This window comes from Thunnus maccoyii, chromosome 17 (assembly GCF_910596095.1).
Source record: "Thunnus maccoyii chromosome 17, fThuMac1.1, whole genome shotgun sequence".
NCBI classification, from domain to species: domain Eukaryota; kingdom Metazoa; phylum Chordata; class Actinopteri; order Scombriformes; family Scombridae; genus Thunnus; species Thunnus maccoyii.
Genome location: NC_056549.1, coordinates 14826552 through 14844652, shown reverse-complemented (window position 1 = coordinate 14844652; position 18101 = coordinate 14826552). Strand labels below are relative to the sequence as shown.

The following is an 18101-nucleotide window of genomic DNA, read 5'->3' as shown; positions in this document are numbered from 1 at the left end:
GACTTTGAAAAATAATAAACCTCAGTAACTTGCCATTTTGAGCTGAACTCACTGAATTGTATTCTCAGAGCAGTCATGTCAAACTGTTGGCTAGACAACAGCTCTGGTTTTATGTGTCTCCACCAGGACATTTCCTCACAGTCCTCTTATGATGTAAATTTCCATTGGGAAATTCTCTTTTTACTTTCCAACCTTTTCAGGGAAGTTTAGAGGTCAGAGGACATTACACAATGCCCCCCTGGATCTGGTAGACATTCTGTCCTCCTCAAAGACAGTCCACCAGACACTATTAACCATGAGACACAACCTTGAACCCCAGTAGAAGGACATTCTACCTCATCCCCACACCACCTTACTGCTACCCTATTATTGAAATGAATTCAACTTGTATCAGTCATTCGATTGCAGCTGTACTGCTCTTCTAGTGAACTTCTAGTGAATTGCTGAGCTGGGTTCATTAATATCTTTTGACCTGGAGTGCCCGTATCGGTCCGTCTGAGATCAGCCAATAATTTGCCCGCAAACAGATCTGTACAGACACACACACACACACTTGGACGTCACAATCATTGTTGTGTAAGTTTGCTGACGCAGGAGGGGGGTAAAGTCCATTCTACACTAATGTAGGACATTTGGCAGGGGTCAGTAGCTCAAGCCACTTCCAAATAGGACTAGTAAATGTTTACCATTTGATCTTCATTCTTTACATTTTCTAGTTTACTTTCTTTGACTAAAACGTGTGAAAGTTATTTGTATATATTCAGACTAAAGGCAAATCAATAAAATGAAGCCATGACTTGTACACTAATTATTGGTTACTATATGAAGGTGGCATAAAAAAGTTGTTCATTCAAGTTAAAATACCACTCAACTACTCCAGTTTATAAGGTATAATAAAGTTAAATTTTTATTGCAAACCAAACATGGTCACATAAATCTTAAACAATTTTACAATTTACAGTACATTTAACATGAATTGTTACATATACATATTTAAGCATACCTTTAGTCATTTTTTGTTCAATATACATTAAAAGTAGTACACATAACTCCAAATATACAAACAAACTTAAATACCGTCAAACTGCATTACAGCAATATTAAAATGGAATGTTCAGTTTCGATGTCGTTGGGCCGGCGGCAGGCCGCCGTTGCATTATTGTGAGGCAAATGGAAGACTATATGAGGGGGACGCAGTTGGCAAGCAGAACTACACAAACACTTCTGAACACATCACTCTCTTTCTCACCTATGATATAGCAGCAGTGCTCTCATTCTCTCTCTCTCTATCAGCATTATTGTTTTATGTGCAAATGAAGATATGACACATCAAATGAGTTCCCACGTCTTACATGTTAAAGACAGAACAGGTGTATTAAGTCAGTGCTACATCGTTCCTCTCTGGTGAGTTAAAAAAAAAAAAACCCAACTCCTCCCACCTGCAGTCAGGTGCAGAGTAGATGAAACGCAACTCAGTGACACTAACTTGGACACAGACAAACCCAAAAGATGTGAAATCTGATGGAGAGAAAAAAATAAAGGCACCTTTGAGAGAAATAAGACGTCCCCCTCTGTAACATTCAGCTTCAAATGACTCCCTTTTTCAATCACACAGAAGGTAAATGAGAAGACACTAAAGCACCAAAATGAATGTCGTCTCCAAGCTACTCAGGTAAAAGTAGGTCCCCATGGGTGGTGGACAGAATGTCAAAAGAGGGAAGATGTTTCGCTACATGGATGCAGATGCAAATCCTTTACACGGCTGGTATGATCCAGCCTTCCTCTTTTGAGAAAAGATGGAGGTTGGTGTGTGTGCTTGTCAGTTGTGGCTTCAGGGTCGAGGGGGGCTTATAAGCTGCCTGAGCTATGTGCAAAGGACCTCCAAAATTGGGTAGAAGATGGTAAATCATAGGCTGAAGTGTCGTAAGGTTTTTGTCTGTTGTGGAAGGTTGAAGAATTTTTGTGCGTTGGTAAATCAGGGTAAGATGGATTGCATTTCAACCCCAATGTCATTCAATTATGGCAGGCATCCTCTTGTAGCTTCTTAAATGCATTCAAGAGTTGGAGAGATTATGGCAAGTACACATGTATCATGTATAAACGCAGGGTCTTTGTAGATGCAGAGTTGTTGCAGGGGTTGGTTCGGAAATATCCACCATCCTGAAAGGAAATGTGGGGTGCGGTCAAGATGCAAGTGCATGGACACGGCACAAGTTCATGTCCTGTAAGTCTAAATACGAGTTCACATTGAGTGCCTTGTTTAAATCCTATAGGTAGGAGTCCATAGAAGGGGCGTAGGAGAAGCCAACGAAGGCCTCTGCAGCCTCTTTGATGCTGGCTGTGGCAAGCGCGCTGTCGGGGGAACAACCGATGGAGCTGGGCACCGGCTCATCTGTGAACTCTGGATCAAAGTGCCGCAGGTCGTTGGGTCCCGTCTAGGGGAGGAAGGGAGGAAAGGAGAGAGGGAGGGAGAGGGGATTAGTCACTCTGTAATGGTTGTCCATTCAAAATACCTTGCCATAATTGGTAATGTTTTAATTCACGGTGAGAATGTTACGCGCTCTTGATCCAGTTATGTAAATGAAACTACTGAGGTAATAGGACAAGTTAGCAAGTCTGTGGTCTATTACACTGTAGAAAGAATCATAAATCTGCCATCATCAGCACTTTATGGAGTATAAAAAAGGAGCATACCACGTTGGGGTTGAAGGGAGGGGTGATCTTCTTGGAGTTGAGGTCATCCCAGTTGATGGGGGAGAAGAAGATGTGGTTCTTAATTTCAATCTGAGAAGAGATAAAAGTTAATTAAATGACAGCCTTTAACACACGCACGCAATATGTAAATAAGCATAAAGATACACACATGCAATCACATGAGCAAGTACTTACAAAGTCCTCTGTGCAGCCCAGCCTCTTGGTTCGGTCTTTCTGCAGCAGGCCCTCCAGCAGGTGTCTGGCTGCGTTGGAAATGTTGGGTTTCAGCTGTAGCGGTTTGTTCAGGATGTTGTCGTACATCTCCGCTGTGTTACGGCTGTAGAATGGAGGCTGGTGAGGGACAAACAGAATCAGTTAGCATCCTGGTAACAACAAGGAGCGTGGAATATGTATGATGTATGCGTGAAGCGTAAGTTTTGTGAATATTACTTACCAGGCCGTAGAGCATCTCATAGAGAACAGCTCCTAAACACCACCAGTCTACTGTCCTGTCATATGGCTGCTTGTGTAGCACCTCAGGAGCTAAATACTGTGGAGAGAAGCAGACAGGTAGAACTGGTGAGTTACATCACTAAATATTACAGTGTGTGTGAGTGCTGTCGAGACACAAAAACTGGAGATTTCATCCTTACCTCTGGCGTACCGCAGAAGGTTGACGTGGTCCCGTTGGGTTCGATGTTCTCCTTGCACAGGCCGAAATCTGTGAGGATGATGTGTCCCTGGGAGTCCAGAAGGATGTTCTCTGGCTTCAGGTCTCTGTAGACAATGTTGAGGGAGTGGAGGTAGCCCAGCGCACTGGCGATCTCTGCTGCATAGAACCTGGCTCTGGGCTCGAGGAAACAGCGCTCTCTCTGTAGATGGTAGAACAACTGGAAGAAAAAAAGAAAAAAACAAAGAAAAGGTCAGTGCAACGGCTCTAAAATTACAGTAAGAGGACATGATTAGCCAGAAAAAGGCCGAGACAGAGGGGAAACTGGATGGGAGGAAATAAAGAGGCAGGAAGGTGACAGCTTAAAAAGTTTGACAAGGGGAGACAGATGAAACAAGGGCCAAAGGTTGAGTAAGAGACCAGTGGGATGGAGGGAAAAGAACGGAAGAAAGAGAAAGGGTAGAAGGAGACTAAATGTGTCCTGTTTCCTGACAAGGCCCCATATTTAATCAGCGCTGTCTTTGCTCGTCCAACAATCACAGGAAATTAGCTCGATTAGACACACACTGAGTCTGAATGGTGCTGCTAATTTTGGCCCGAGTCTCTCCCGCTGTCCCAACCCACCCCATGATTTCCTGAGAGGTGTTTCCTTTAGAGAAAGAAAGGCAGAAAAAAAAAAAAGAAAGCGGCGGCCTCTATTCTGCTTCTCATGACAGGATATCCCCTCTGTCTGTCTATGTCTCCGCCTCATCTTTGAGTTTAGTTTATTAGCATTCATGTTCACAGTTACTGTAACAACTGAATAGAAGCAGAATTTATAAAAATAACAATCTTTTGTTTCTGATTCTGGCTCTATATTTTGTTCCTCTCTCAACTCTCTGAATTTACAGTTTGTCTACTGTCTCGTTTCCCTTCTTCCTCCAACTATATCCATCAAATAGCTCTGTCATCTCTCCCTCATATCCTCTTACTTTTCTGGCAACCATTCAAGCAGTAACTCACCTCTCCTCCATTGATGTAGTCCAAGATGAAGTATAGTTTGTCTGCCGTTTGAAAAGAGTAGTGCAGGCCCACCAAGAACGGGTGCTTGACATTCTTTAGCAACACATTCCTCTCTGACATGATGTGTTTCTCCTGAGGGAAACAAGGAGCAGAGGTTAGAGAGGTTGACAAGGAGACACCTTATGCCGTATGTGTTGATTTATGTGTGTGTGTGTGTATTTACCTCCTTCTTCTTGAGGATGGCCTTTTTCTGTAAGACTTTGACTGCGTAAAACTGGTCATCTGCACGGTGGCGTGCGAGCAGGACCTTGCCGAAGCTGCCTTTGCCGATCACTTTGAGGAAGTGGAAGTCGCTGGGTTTAGCTGAAGGGTTGGAGGATGGACCGAGGTTGATCTGTTGGGATGGGCTGGGCTGTGACAGGTAGGAATAAAAGGAGAGTATGAAGTTAGAGCCATAATATGAACCTTAAAATGTATTGTAAAGATAAACAGAGGATATGTGTGTGTATCTCTGCATATGGTAAAGCATAAACAAAGGAAGAAGCACACAATGCACTATTTAATGCAAACATACTTACAGGAGGAGAGGGATTTGCGTTCATGAGCTCAGCATCCTGAGGAGGACTAAGGTTCAGAATAGACTGAACTTCAGGACTGAAAAACAAAGAGTTTAAACTTAATTTAATAACAAAGCATCAAAAGTATTGAATGAATATATAACAGTAGCTTTTTTGTGCGTTTGAATCAACTGAACTGGGAGTTATATTGAGTCATAAAGTTTCTCCAGAGGACAGATAACTTGTGTTTCCCAATGTTTGTCCTCCAGTGAAAGCAGAACAATAACATGAATCAGATGGTACTCACTGCTTGCAGGCGTAGGAGTTTGTGGCAAGCCTCTGAATGAAGTCGTTCAGACCCATTCTCCTCTGTTTCATAAAAGCTGCAACGAAAGAGAAGAAAAAACAGATAAAAAGATTATTTAGATGTTCAAATAAAAAGCAAAAAGATGTCAATCCATGTCCCGAAGAATCTGCTTAAAAATATTCATCATCCATACCGGTGACTAATGCCACTAGTCCTCTAGTTTTCGAGTAAGTCAGGACAGGCTTCTCTGTTTCTGTTTTGACCGTCATGATGTGATGAGTTCAATAACAGTAGCTCTGTACTCATCAACTGCCTAAAGCCAAAATACAACGATCTTACTTTTGGCTCTCGTTTTATAAGAGGCCAGAGGAGGGAGGAGGTGCGCCAAACTACCCACTCCCCTCTGGTGGGCGTGATCCTCTGTCAACATCTCTTTATGGTAAATGGACCGTGAGAAGATGATCGATCCCCTTCTCGACCAATCAGAGGCCGTTGCGCTCCCAACGTCATGGCCGCGCCTCAAGATGTGCTTGCGTCAAATACATAGGAAAAAGGAGGAAAAAAAGTTCTTCTCTACCACCAGACACTGAGAGGCTGGTTTGTACTGTTTGCACATATGTTTGTGCAATACCATGGCAACTTTGCTTAATATACCGCAGTCTGACTTTTCAATGGGTCTGGCTAAAATTGTCACCAAGACAGCCGATTTTTAGTCTACAAAGTTGCAAACACAAATCCTATAAGTTAATGACATCCAGATGTGTTCACTGAATACCATACAGCGTCCTTATATGTTCCAGGGGTACAAAATAAACTGTAGATTGTACAAATATATGCGCCACAAAGTAAAACTATTAAAGATTGATCTTGAGATTTTTGTTCTCCAAACTCCAGATTATTTTTGTCCACAGGGGCCACACCAAGTTCCCTGTGTGAACGGCCTTGAGTTTGCAACAACGTCCAGTGCAAATAATCTGATAACCTCTTAACTAAACCCTATCAGCTTCACTGTTTGGCTGTTTCTCAATTAAAAGTGCCGGGAGTGACGCAGGTTCCCTCGATATACAAAAGACGAGAGGGAGAGCCTGAGCCGAGGGAGGCCAGATGCCAAGAAAAGCCGCTGGTAGTGGAAAAGTACAGAATGAGAAACTCCGGAATGCATCCAGGCCAAAGGAAAGACAAGAGGGACCAGATCCACAATCTGACCGAACCTGCTGACAAGCCTATCAGAAGCTGACAAAACACTTTAATGTGATCAGAATGAAATTATGAGGGGGGAAATGCCAATGTGCGCCGCTTTTAGCGCCCTGGCACAATGAGGACCTGTCTGACTCAGTTAGGTACGGTTATGTAAGGCACCTGGTTCAAGTTCTTTCTACACCCCTGTGTGGAATGAGACCGAGTAAGACGATATCACCTATGAAGGCCAAATCCATTTAAAAGGATATTGATAGCCGTGCGTAAAAGGAAGGAGACAGACACTGTGAAACATATAATTAAGCATGCACAGTTTCTGAGACAGTTAATGAAAAAATAGGAACAATATAAGTAGACAGCTGTAACTTTGTTGCACAATACAAACTGCAATTTACCAAAAAAAAGCTTGCGTAAAAGCATGCGTGATTTCGCAAGTATTCGGTTTCCTACCTTTACATCTTGAAATCTTAATATTTGCTTTATTTACACTCAGAAAACACAGCAGCCTCAGTTTCCATAGAACACAAACACACCTTTCAGATCTGAAGGAGTTCTCTCTTTTTTTTGCCTGCAGCGCATGAGTTCAACAAGTTGAAAAATAAAATTTGCCAAGCTTTCTTTCCCTGGCACATTTAACAGAACCCCCTACCAGCGAGGAGTTTCCACACATAAACATACAGCGTCTTAAATCCAGGTCACGGGATTGTGGGGTGAATGGAGCGCCCCCCAAATATGTCTGCCGGTGCCACACACACAGAGAGTGGGGTTTAGCTTTACCCATACAAAAGATACTCTGAATATCACAACAGGCAGGTAACCACACACATGCAATTCAATCACAATCAAATCATTATCGACCAATTTCCTACAAGAGTATTTATAGGAATATTACAGAGATTTCGATTTGGATCAACCCATCGCTGTCGCTTTCAACAGAGCCGGCAGCCTACTTACATGTCAAGGCGGTCGTTTTGTCTTTCATAGGGAAGCTTTGGTTTCCAAATCACAACAAGGAGAGAGGTCTAAGGCTCCTCGGCAGAGAGGTAATCGAACTATACTGCATTCCTCTTCTTGGAGAGTTTCATCCGGATTTTTTTTCTTTGGAGGGCGGAGACGTCCCGCCTCTATTTCCTTCCACTCTACAGTTTTATGCATGGTTGCATGAGATTTCCTCAGGGCGGGGGACATGATGCCTTCATGCTCCCTATAAGCCCCCTTCAAGTTCAGCCATTGCAATTATTATTTAACAACAAAATGAAAAAGTAACATCTATTTTTTTTTTTTTTTAATTCTTATTTTATTTTCTCATGTTTTGCAGCTTCTCTCCAAAATGTAATTGGTGGATTTCTGAGCCAAATAATTGTCTCATGTGCCTGAAAACTAAAAGGACATACTGGAAATAGAATGTAATGCAGTTTATTTACACACGTATCATCACTTTCACTCTCACATTTTCCTGGCTCAGCATCTCCTCATTCATCTGTATTTCAGTTGAAACTGTACTTCTCTTCTCTAATTGAGATATTCCAAGCCAACATGAAGGCAAGATCTGGCCTATGCTGCAAGCTAAACGCACTTGGCAGTAAGTTATATCTTCACTAACAGGCAGTTTTTTTTTCCACTAGCCTGCTGAGGCCGCTCACCCACTGGGCTGGGAATTAAAAAAGTAACCTGGATTTGGAAATTCACCGAGTTCATGTTAATTCAAAGTTGGCAGGTGCCAGGAAGTTGAGGCCGTATTAATTAAGTCAGTCTCTTGATGAATTTCTCTCCCACTATTCTGTTCGTGTGTATTTATCCTGTTGTTTTCTCAGAGAGTTAGCAGAGAGAGGGAAAAAAAGAAAGGAAACAGAGATGTGAGGGGGCAAAAGACAAGGATGTGAACATATGGATAGGTGAAATATGCTCCAAAAATGCAGGAAGATAATGGGACAAAGGATAAACAGAGATTAGATGAAGGAGGATAGCATCTTCAACAGCAATAGCAATTTTTTTTCCATTTATTTACTCAGGAAGGTGATAGAAATGCTCAGTTACACACATTCACACCTGGAAACTGCCCAGTTCAACCACAGTTTGATCCACTGGCCACTGTACAGCTCCACAAGAGCAGTTGGGGGTTTAAGGGCCTTGCTCAAGAGCACCTCAGTGGTAGTAATGAGGAAGGCAAGTGCTGCTCTTTCACTTTAGTCGCAAAGATTTCTAGAACCAGTGAGCTTCTGGTCACAAATCCAAAAAGAGTGAGAAAATGTATGCTTTTGTGCGACAGCTACACCGAGTGTACTGTTACTGAACTGTGGAAATGCAAAACCAAACACAAGCAGCGATTAAAGCTTATCCACAGATTACTAAGTGTGTGTGACACAGAGTGAGAAAAGTGTGTATTCTTTTGCTCCTGGCCCTGATCCTGCCTCTCTCAGAGAAAATCATTGTGTGCATGCATGTGTGACTCTGCAGTTTTTAAATATAGCATCAACTTTTTCACTGCTGTCTCTGTTTCTCCCTTAACTCAGGTCAAATCTATTATTAATCTGTCCCCCATAGCCACCTGATGCACACACACACACACACACACACACACACACACACACACACACACACACATACATGCAGAGCTGGAGGGCAAAACAAACCTGCAGGGAGTCTGACAGCTCACTCGCACAAGTGCGTGCACACACACACACACACACACACACACACACAAGCTTGAGGGCAAAACCAACCTACAGTGCATGCACATACACACACAGAGACTTTCTAAAATAAGGAGAGAAGGAGAAAAAGGGCACATCAGGTACTTCCTAAAATCCCTCAAGGTGTCCAACACAGCCACTCCCTCACTGCACCACCAAGAACTTAGCACAGTTTGTTTCAGAAAAATATATTTCTCCTTGCAGGCTGCAGTGCTGCCATCCTTCAACTGGCATTTAATCTACAATATCTCACCACTGACACCACAGTAGCAGTCCATGCGGGACACAAGCCGACATCTCTTATCAGCACTTGAAAACATCAGGCTCCAAGTGAAACCGTGTACATCACATATTGCTTTCTCAAAAGAGAGCAATAAGAACAGATGGGAAAGCATGTAGCAGCACAGAAAAAAGTGATGACCTTGAAAACTTCTCTAGTTTATATGTATAAAAGCAGACACTGAATGATGAGCAGCTTCTTTGCACTTTAACAAAAAAAAAGTGAATCCTTCTGTATCTTAGCCGGAGAAGATTGAAAAAGACAATGAAGAAGATGTTTCATTACCTCTGCTGTGGCGTAAGCACTGCTCTTGTGTCTGCATCTGTGGTCATAGCCAAGAGTTGAATGAAATGAGAGAGAGGTGTTGAGAGAAGATCAGGAGAGTGGAAGAACGGGCAAGAGAGAGAGAGCAACACTAACAATAGGTCCTCTCAGTGTTTTTCCTATCTGGCCCTCTTTCCCTTTTGGATTCAGGCTGCTTGGGGCTCGGGCCCTGAACAAGAGAAGGCTCCACCATATTCAAACTGTGCGTTTATTGCCTTTCTGTGTGTGTGTGTGAGAGAGAGAGAGACTTATGTAACCCACTAGTGGCACTGTCATGAATGCCAAGGCCAGCACTGACTCATTCACACACACACGCAATACTCTGGGGGCCGTTTGGTGAAAGGACAGGAAGGGGTGCGCTGCAGTGCTGGAGGGGTGGAGGTGAAGGATATTAGAGTTGTAGTATAAATACATACATACTCCCTCAACCCACCCACATACACCCCCTTCCAAAGCACACACACATACACAAAGACCCGCATATGCCCATATTCACGCTGTCTCCGGCAGATGACATCCATCCATTAAATCCGTTCATCTCTTTCATCCCTCCATCTTGTAATGTCCACTCTTTGTGCCGGGGATGATGAGGGTGTTTGTGGCTACAGTTGATCCGAAGCCGCCTGGTGATGAATACGAATGAGCCGCGGTGGTGAGGAACCAAATGACACTGTTACATAAAGCCCTCGACTATTCAAAGAGGACAGCTTGGCTTTTATTTTGCAACTGGACACAGTGGACCATCAGTGTGTGTGTGTGTGTGTGTGTGTGTGTGTGTGTGTGTGTGTGTGTGTGTGTGTGTGTGTGTGTGGTGTTTGTTAGCTTGGGCTAAACTACCAAAAAGTAGCCACTTGATGCCCTAAAGCTACCTCTGTTCTGGTCATGTGACCCTCTATGTAGTGAGTCTCCCGTGTGTCTTATACATTATATACAGTACCTTCTTGAGTGGATGAGTGTGTGTGTGATGGATTAATCATGTCTGCTGGTCTGTATATGTTGATCAGTGTGTTTGGTACCACTTTATATTACTGTTTCCAATAATTTCCTAGAATTAACTGTAAACTCAAAGGAAAGGACTGTGTAATTTGGTAAATCAACAACTGCTCATAAACTGAACACAAACAAATTCTAAACGGTTTCAGAATTTCGTCTCTATTTTCTCAGTAATAATTACGTAATTACATACAGTAGTTCTTTCCAGGAAACCTCCTTGGTCTCGGAAATCAAAATAAATGAAGCTCTTCCATGTTTTCTACTGTTTCTAGGTTTCAAGGGTAACTATTTTGGGTTTTAAAAGTTGAGCACATGTTTGCAAAGGGCATGTTGACTGTCTTCGCTTTTGCAGTGGGTTTTTTGAGGGCTAAGATTTGGCTTTAAGAGTATGGCTAGGATGTGATGGTAGGTTTAGGGGACAGGGAATGTATGATGTCAATGGCTCTAGATGGATACACACCCTAATCTGTCTATATTACAATAAAGCCTTTACTGTAAATTCTCAGGGTATAACGGCAATGAACATGTTCAGACATCCTACTGCAAAATGTCTCCGGTTTGGGTGTGTGTTCATCAATTATAAAGTATTTCCCTCTGTTTAGGTTGCATTCGTGTATATGTCTGTGTCGCATGTGTATGTTCGCCTGTTTAGCTCTTAAGGGCAGGTTGGCACAGGTGAGCAATGCTTCATAAATGACAGGAGAAAAGAGTAAACAGCAGCTTTAGAAAAAGGATCTGTTGATGTTATTTTGCGTCACTGAGAACATGAGTAAAGTTTGAGAACACAAACAAACTCAGACTTAGTAATCACACGTTATGTAAACCTGCTGGCATCTGAGGAAGAAAAGCTCTGTAAGTCACTGTGTAAATGCTGATTAACTGCTCTGCAGCTAGCTGAGGAACGTACTAATGTGGTTTAATAAGGGTATCCTCAGCAGATGCTATTTGTTGCATAAGGCTGCTCTTTACTTTTTTTGAGGGGAGTGTAAGAACATGCGTGTTTTGCTGTTTGTTCCCCTGTAAAATTAGATGGTCAGAACTCAACTCCCTGTAGATATTATTAACCCTCTTTCGCTCTTCATTGCTCCCCTCTGCTCCCACATCACTGCATCATTTTAAATGACTAATACGTGACACTCTTTAACTTTTAAGTGCCCCTAAAGCCACTAATTGGTGAACTTGGAATGCCAGGGTGTAGCAACATCACAGCCGAGGCCACAGGAACAGCTTGTCACCAGCTTGGCTAATTGCTCGGATTTCTCTCTATACGCCAAAAACTCCCATAATTAACGAGCAGACTACTCCCAGTGAAAAACATTTTCATCAGAATGAAGTTCTTGTCACATTATTTAGTTGGAAATGTTCCAACAGGCAGCAGGTATTCCTGCAGAACTGCCATAAAGTGTTTTGCAGAAGCACATAGTGACAAGCAAATGGATGCTATAATCCAAGAGCAGAAATGAATGGTTCCTACAGGAATAAGCAAAATAATGTTATACCAATTTAATGAACGATAAAATAACATTTATCATACTATAATATGTAGTTAAAGGGGAAGCATCATGCACATTTCCAGGTTTATATATTTATATTCTGGGTCTGGTATATCTGCATTATTTACAGTTAAAAAAAACTCTTTATTCATCTTATGCAGGCCCTTAGTTCAGCTTCTGTCTGAAACAGGCCGTTTTAACTCCTGTCTCCCAATGAGCCTGAGCTGTTCTGATTGGCTAGCTTCCGGAAAGTGTCTCTTAGCAGACTTTTGGCGACTCGGGAGGCTATGTCAACAAACAGTAGTAGTAGGATTTCACTTCTTTTTCATTTTCTGGATCCAAAATGAAAGAAAAGTAAAAGTGTGTTGCTAAAAAAAAATGGGATGGTGAGCTCAGACCCATATACACACTAATGAACATGCACAGGAGGAGAGTTTATGGCTTGGCACGTGCAAGATTTCCAACAAAGGCAAATAAACCAATAGAAGAGAGGATAGATAGGAATTATGCCAAAATGTGACACACACAGAGACTGTGCACTTTGGATTGGACTGAGATTTATAGCACAAATAAGCTGCATGATGGAAAAATGATCAGAGAACAGTCCCCAGTCATTTACAGTCACCATGCTGGACTCTCACCCAGTAACACACATGCAATCAACATTCACACATGGCCTAAGTTGTAAACAGATGTTGAAAAGGTCACTGTGTCACGTGTATGATGACCAGTCCTCTGCATTGTCTCTGTAACTGCTGTTTTGCTGTCCAAACTCGTTTCCACAAAACAACAAACAGTAATCTTGGTTTATGAACAACAGTTATTATCCTGGAGTTTAGGGGTTGGATTAGAGGGCCCATGATGTGATGAGGTAAGGTAAAGTTATGCAGTGTGTGTGTGTGTGTGTGTGTGTGTGTGCAGGCTGAATCACTTTTCTTTCACAGCCATCACACAAGAGAAAAACAGACAGTGAATGAATTGGAGGAAGATCATTTTGGATTGATGATGAAAATAAACCAAACTGCAGATAATAAAGAGAAATGACCCGGCGCTGACGGAGAGGAGTGATGGAGAAAGCTATCTGGAGTCTGGAGTCTGGAGTCACAGCGTGAAAGACGAATGGGAAAGAAGGAGTAGGGAGGAAAGAGGAGAATACAAAACAACAGATTTAGTTGCTGGTGACTTACTGTTGTCGCCAGGGCAACAGTAGCTGTCCAGGTCTGACTCATTGTGGTAGTACAGGTCCATCGCCTGGGGGAGAAATATGACATTACTTAATAAAAACAATTTCAATACTTAAACGACATAGACAAGCAAATGGAAAGTAGGCTATATTGGAATTATGACCTGGAGATTTATATAGATTTTTTGTGGGAGTTGTGTTTGAGTTCATGTAACAGTACAGTAAAAAATGAATTATGAATCAGTGACACACTCACACTGATATTAGAGATTCACATTGTGGATCCAATTCAATAGCCATCAAATAGCTCTTTAAAAGAAGTCTCAGTATTACAAATTCATATCATACAAAGTCATGATACACAAATTGAAAGCCAGACCTAACATATTGGGTAACACATTGCTATTGATGTGTACAACCCTGAAAATCCAGTTTTGGCAATTTTATTGTTTGAATTCAGTGGAAGGATTATGTGTACAGTATGTAGAGCCCCTGGGCTTAGCACATTCAAAAATATAAGCTTACTAAGCAATAATCTAGGCCGGTGGTTCCCAAATTGGTGGGTTTTTAGATGATTAACAGGATAAAAAAGCAAAAAACAACATATATTTACTCCAAATACACAGATATTTTCTGTCTAAATCACTGCTCCAGGGTGCTTTTCTTAGCTCTTGAAAACATTTCTAGTACACTGACGATATGAGACGTGACCTTTTTAACAGCAGCACTCTAAATCAGCATTTCTAAAACCACTACTTCTGACAGACTGGTACGTGCCCCACTTTCAGTTGGGTCCCCACATGACGTGTTTTAATGAGGCTGGGTTTCCAGGGTGACACTGCAGTAAATCGGCTGCTGAAAGTGGTGAGAAACCTCTGCTCTAACAACATGACAAGAGAATTGTTGTTTTGTAGTGAGACTGAACACCAGCATGAAACTCGTCTTGCTCAGCTTGGGCCAAGAGATGAGCAGGATATCTACTCCATGAACATTTATGTGCTTGTTTACACTTTCTGTTCGCTAAAGAACTATCACTTGATCCCATGGACATCCAAAAATTAGGTTAAGTTTAAGCCAAGGTCACAGTTGATCACTTTAGACTGCAAACAGACACAGAGGCGTCATGACCATTCAACTTGAGAAGAGATGTGCTGCCTCAAATATTTGAGATTGGGCAGCTTTAGAAATTGTTAAATTCTATTTTCACAATACGTGCTTGATATGACGAACACCAACTCATCTTTCTCACAAGGAGTAAAGAGCTAAATAGTGTAAGTAAAAACAGTAGCTACATGTTTGTGAGCTTATGTTGAATAATCAACAGTGTTGGCTAGCTAACAAGCTAATGGTACCCCTTAGTTTAAAGCCTTTTCGCTAACATTTCCTTGTTCAGTGCTGCTGTTAAACGCAGTATAGTGTTAATAAGTGTCATTGAATCAGTTCTAGATAGTAATGAGGTGGTTTGATCATTAACATAGAAGCCAAAGCAGATAATTACTGGTAACAACTACCCCAAAAATGAACCATCCACTTATAAAAGACAACACATTTGGGTGTTTGTGTGTGAATGTTCACTTTTGACTTGCTCCATTCAATTATAAAGGTCAGTTTATTGCTCTATACGTTGTTGGCTGAATGCTTTTGTGGCTCAGACTTATGCAAGTAAACACATATGCACAAACATACACAGGCACAAATGTCTCAATAATAGCTACTTAAATTTGCCCCACTTTCCCTTTTCACATACAGTAACAGCGTAATTGGTAGCTGTCACGGAGCCAGCAGCATTTGCATCTCATGACATTCCCATGGAACTCCACCGGCGTGTCAGATATTAGTTTTTCACGATGTCCCGCTGTCAGTTATCGACTTTTCAAAGCGACTGTTAAATACAGTCTTAGCCTAGTTTGCTATTCCACACTGCAGCTCTGAAAACTATTGCAGCTCTGAGTATTCTCTCATGACTGTTTTCTGAGAACGAGACAAGCTGAGGCATCTGTGCATGTTAGTGTGCGCGTTGTTTCAATCTCATCAGTTTGTTTATTCATTCAGAGGCGATGCTTTCAACAATCTGCCTGTCGTGCTGGTCATTTCATCTCCATATAAGCCTTAATACAGCTGACAGTAACCTTGTCTATCCATCTTTTCCTCTCATTTTCTCTCTGATACACACGTATACATACATCGTTTGATGCTCATGTCCTCTTACTGTCAACATCTCTCTGCAGTCAACATGTACTTTCTCATCATGGCCCTTTGTCCTTTCTCCTCTCACTCATTACTGTCCTCCTGCCCTCTCTTCCCACTTTCTCTCTCTTACTTCAGGTTGTGTATCGATTCAGTATAGAGATCTGATGGAGTTCTACCACAGTGATGGTGAATCTAGGATTTCTGTTCATTAATATTTCATGGTGGATACATTTTTTTTCAACAAGAAGACAGAAAGTTTGGGTTGTTCAAGCACAGAATAGTTTTTGTCTGGGTCAAAGGGAGGTAGAGGCTTGTATGACTTGACTGTGAGTCATAAAATAAAGCATATTTAATAGCAAAAAGGATAGAGATATTTTTGCATTTACCATCAAAGAAATGGATAACTGCTCTGGGTGTTTTTCTTTCTTGGTTTGTATCCACCAAAGCTCAAGGGAAATGAAATGAAAATAGGGGGAAAGTAGTTTAATTAATGCTAATGTGTAAATTCCTCAAAAGTTTCCCCTATTTCGGAATCATTGTGTTTTCTAATATAACATTTTTTTTGATGATGTTGTTGTTTTGATGTTGTTGTTTTGGGAAACAAGTGTATTACCATTAAAATCCATTTGTATCAAGCCACTAAAATGTTAATGATTTCTTATGTTATGAGATAAGAACTTATTTTCCCAGACTGGATTTGGCAATTTCATTTGGCAGGAGCACAGAAAGGTGAATAGCAACTCTTGCGGTTGAAACGTTGTACAGAGACAAATATTAAACATTACCTCGCACTACTGTTAGTGTGTTACACATTTACATGATTATAGTGCTTAAAAATGTAGATGTCACAGTAATGCCTCTTTCATTTGCCTGAATCAAGTCACTTTTTTATGGTGTTGCAAAAATAAACAAGCTCACTGGAGAGCTACAAGAAAAAAAGATGATGTCTAACAGGCCTTCCTCTCTCTCTCTGATGGTTATGAGGTTTCCAGTTCTCTCAAGTAACTTCCTCACATTTACTGTATGTACTGCATGACATTTACAAGTATGACTTGACCTACAAAGGTAGGTCATGTTATCTAGAATATGATATTGATGAGCAATAAAAGATTTCAGGCAGTCAGTACTTTGTACTGCAGTGAGGAAAGCTCTAAAGAGGCTGAATGATCTGTGGTCAAACTGTAGGTGCCTCAGTAAAACTAAAATAAACCTAATATTACCTGTGCATCGGAAAACATTCTCCATAATCATGAGAACATATGTCACTCAAACTGCCACCAGAGAGGACCATAAACTGTAATTAACAGTTGAATGGACATAAGGCTTTATAATGTAAACTGACATGCGATCGTTTATGACCCACCTTTATATTGCAGCAGTGTTTCCAGTAATAATTCAATTACTTCAAACTTAAAAACAAGTTTTCCTTTAGTATTTTCATTATTTCTCAACTGCCAGCTGGTGTTTGTCATATAATGAACAATCTGATATTTCTGTTGTTAGAAATGGACTTGCATATATCTTATAACCCTATGAAAACAATATTTTATTACATACTGGTAACATCTCTCCTTCCTCACCTGGAAGTCCCCTGCTTTGGGATCCATTGGTAAACCAATGAGTGTTTGCTACCTGTAATTTAAAATGACTTAGCTGTGAGGAAGATGAACTTGCCTGTGTGCGTTGACGTGGCTGCCAGGTATCCTCCAGGGTGTAGCTGATGTAGGGTCCACTGCAGATGGAGCACTCCAGCATGACAGGGCTGGCCAGGAGGGGCGATGCATGGATCCCCCAAGACTGGCAACACCCCAGGTGGATGTCTGACTCTGCTTCCTTCTGCTTGCCTGTGCCGTCACCATGATGGCGAGCCAGCATCCTCCACTTCCTGACCTGTAAGTGAAGATAAATCATGTTTTTCATTAGGCTAGTAAAGTTTAAAACCAAATACACGATGGAACAAAAAGCCTCAACTGCTCCGAGAAATGGTCACTTGCTAATCTGTAGCAACTAACCAAGCACATAACTCTAACCTAAATTGCCTCCAACCTAAACCCAAAGTGACTGAAAATCTAATGATATAGCAATTAGCATTTAGATGGAATTTAGTAACATATTCACACTGATCGCATGGTTCAATACACTTACCAAACCAATGAAATCATAATTAGTGACATAATTTTCTTAAAGATGGTACATGCCGTTGGGATCTAATTGAAATTTAACTTAACTTTAACCCCAGACCTGATGTTTTGTGTTTGTTAATCTTAAATCTTAAATTATTCCCATAACCCCAAATTTAACTGCTTAGGTAATTTATAAAGAAGAACCACATTCTTGAGTATTCTTGAACATTGATATTTTTTCTGGTATTGTCTGTGGATTCTTACAACAATTACGCAAGGGGATATTTGACTTTATCCCAAAACACGTACAAGAGAGTAGATATTTAGAGCACTTTCTAATCATTTTCATGCTTTAATTTCCTTTTTAGTACAACAAAGTGTGAATAAAACTTTTA

At 41.3% G+C, this 18101-nt stretch overlaps 1 protein-coding gene across 3 annotated transcripts; it reads right to left on the bottom strand.

Annotated features, from left to right (window-relative positions):
- Positions 1-928: 928 nt before the first annotated feature.
- sgk1 (serum/glucocorticoid regulated kinase 1) lies at positions 929-16293 on the bottom strand. 3 transcript variants are annotated; one of them, XM_042390646.1, is made up of 10 exons: positions 13398-16293; positions 5231-5306; positions 4945-5020; positions 4590-4778; positions 4367-4498; positions 3348-3584; positions 3149-3244; positions 2890-3045; positions 2695-2784; positions 929-2435 (listed from the first exon to the last, which is right to left on the bottom strand). In XM_042390646.1, exons 1-10 carry the CDS (start codon positions 13456-13458, stop codon positions 2268-2270), a joined length of 1281 nt encoding a protein of 426 aa, XP_042246580.1. In that variant the 5' UTR covers positions 13459-16293; the 3' UTR covers positions 929-2267. The 3 variants fall into 3 exon arrangements, with proteins under 3 accessions (XP_042246580.1, XP_042246581.1, XP_042246579.1); XM_042390647.1 differs by lacking the exon at positions 13398-16293 and adding an exon at positions 7382-7512; XM_042390645.1 differs by lacking the exon at positions 13398-16293 and adding an exon at positions 5424-6945.
- Between the last annotated feature and the right edge of the window lie 1808 nt (positions 16294-18101).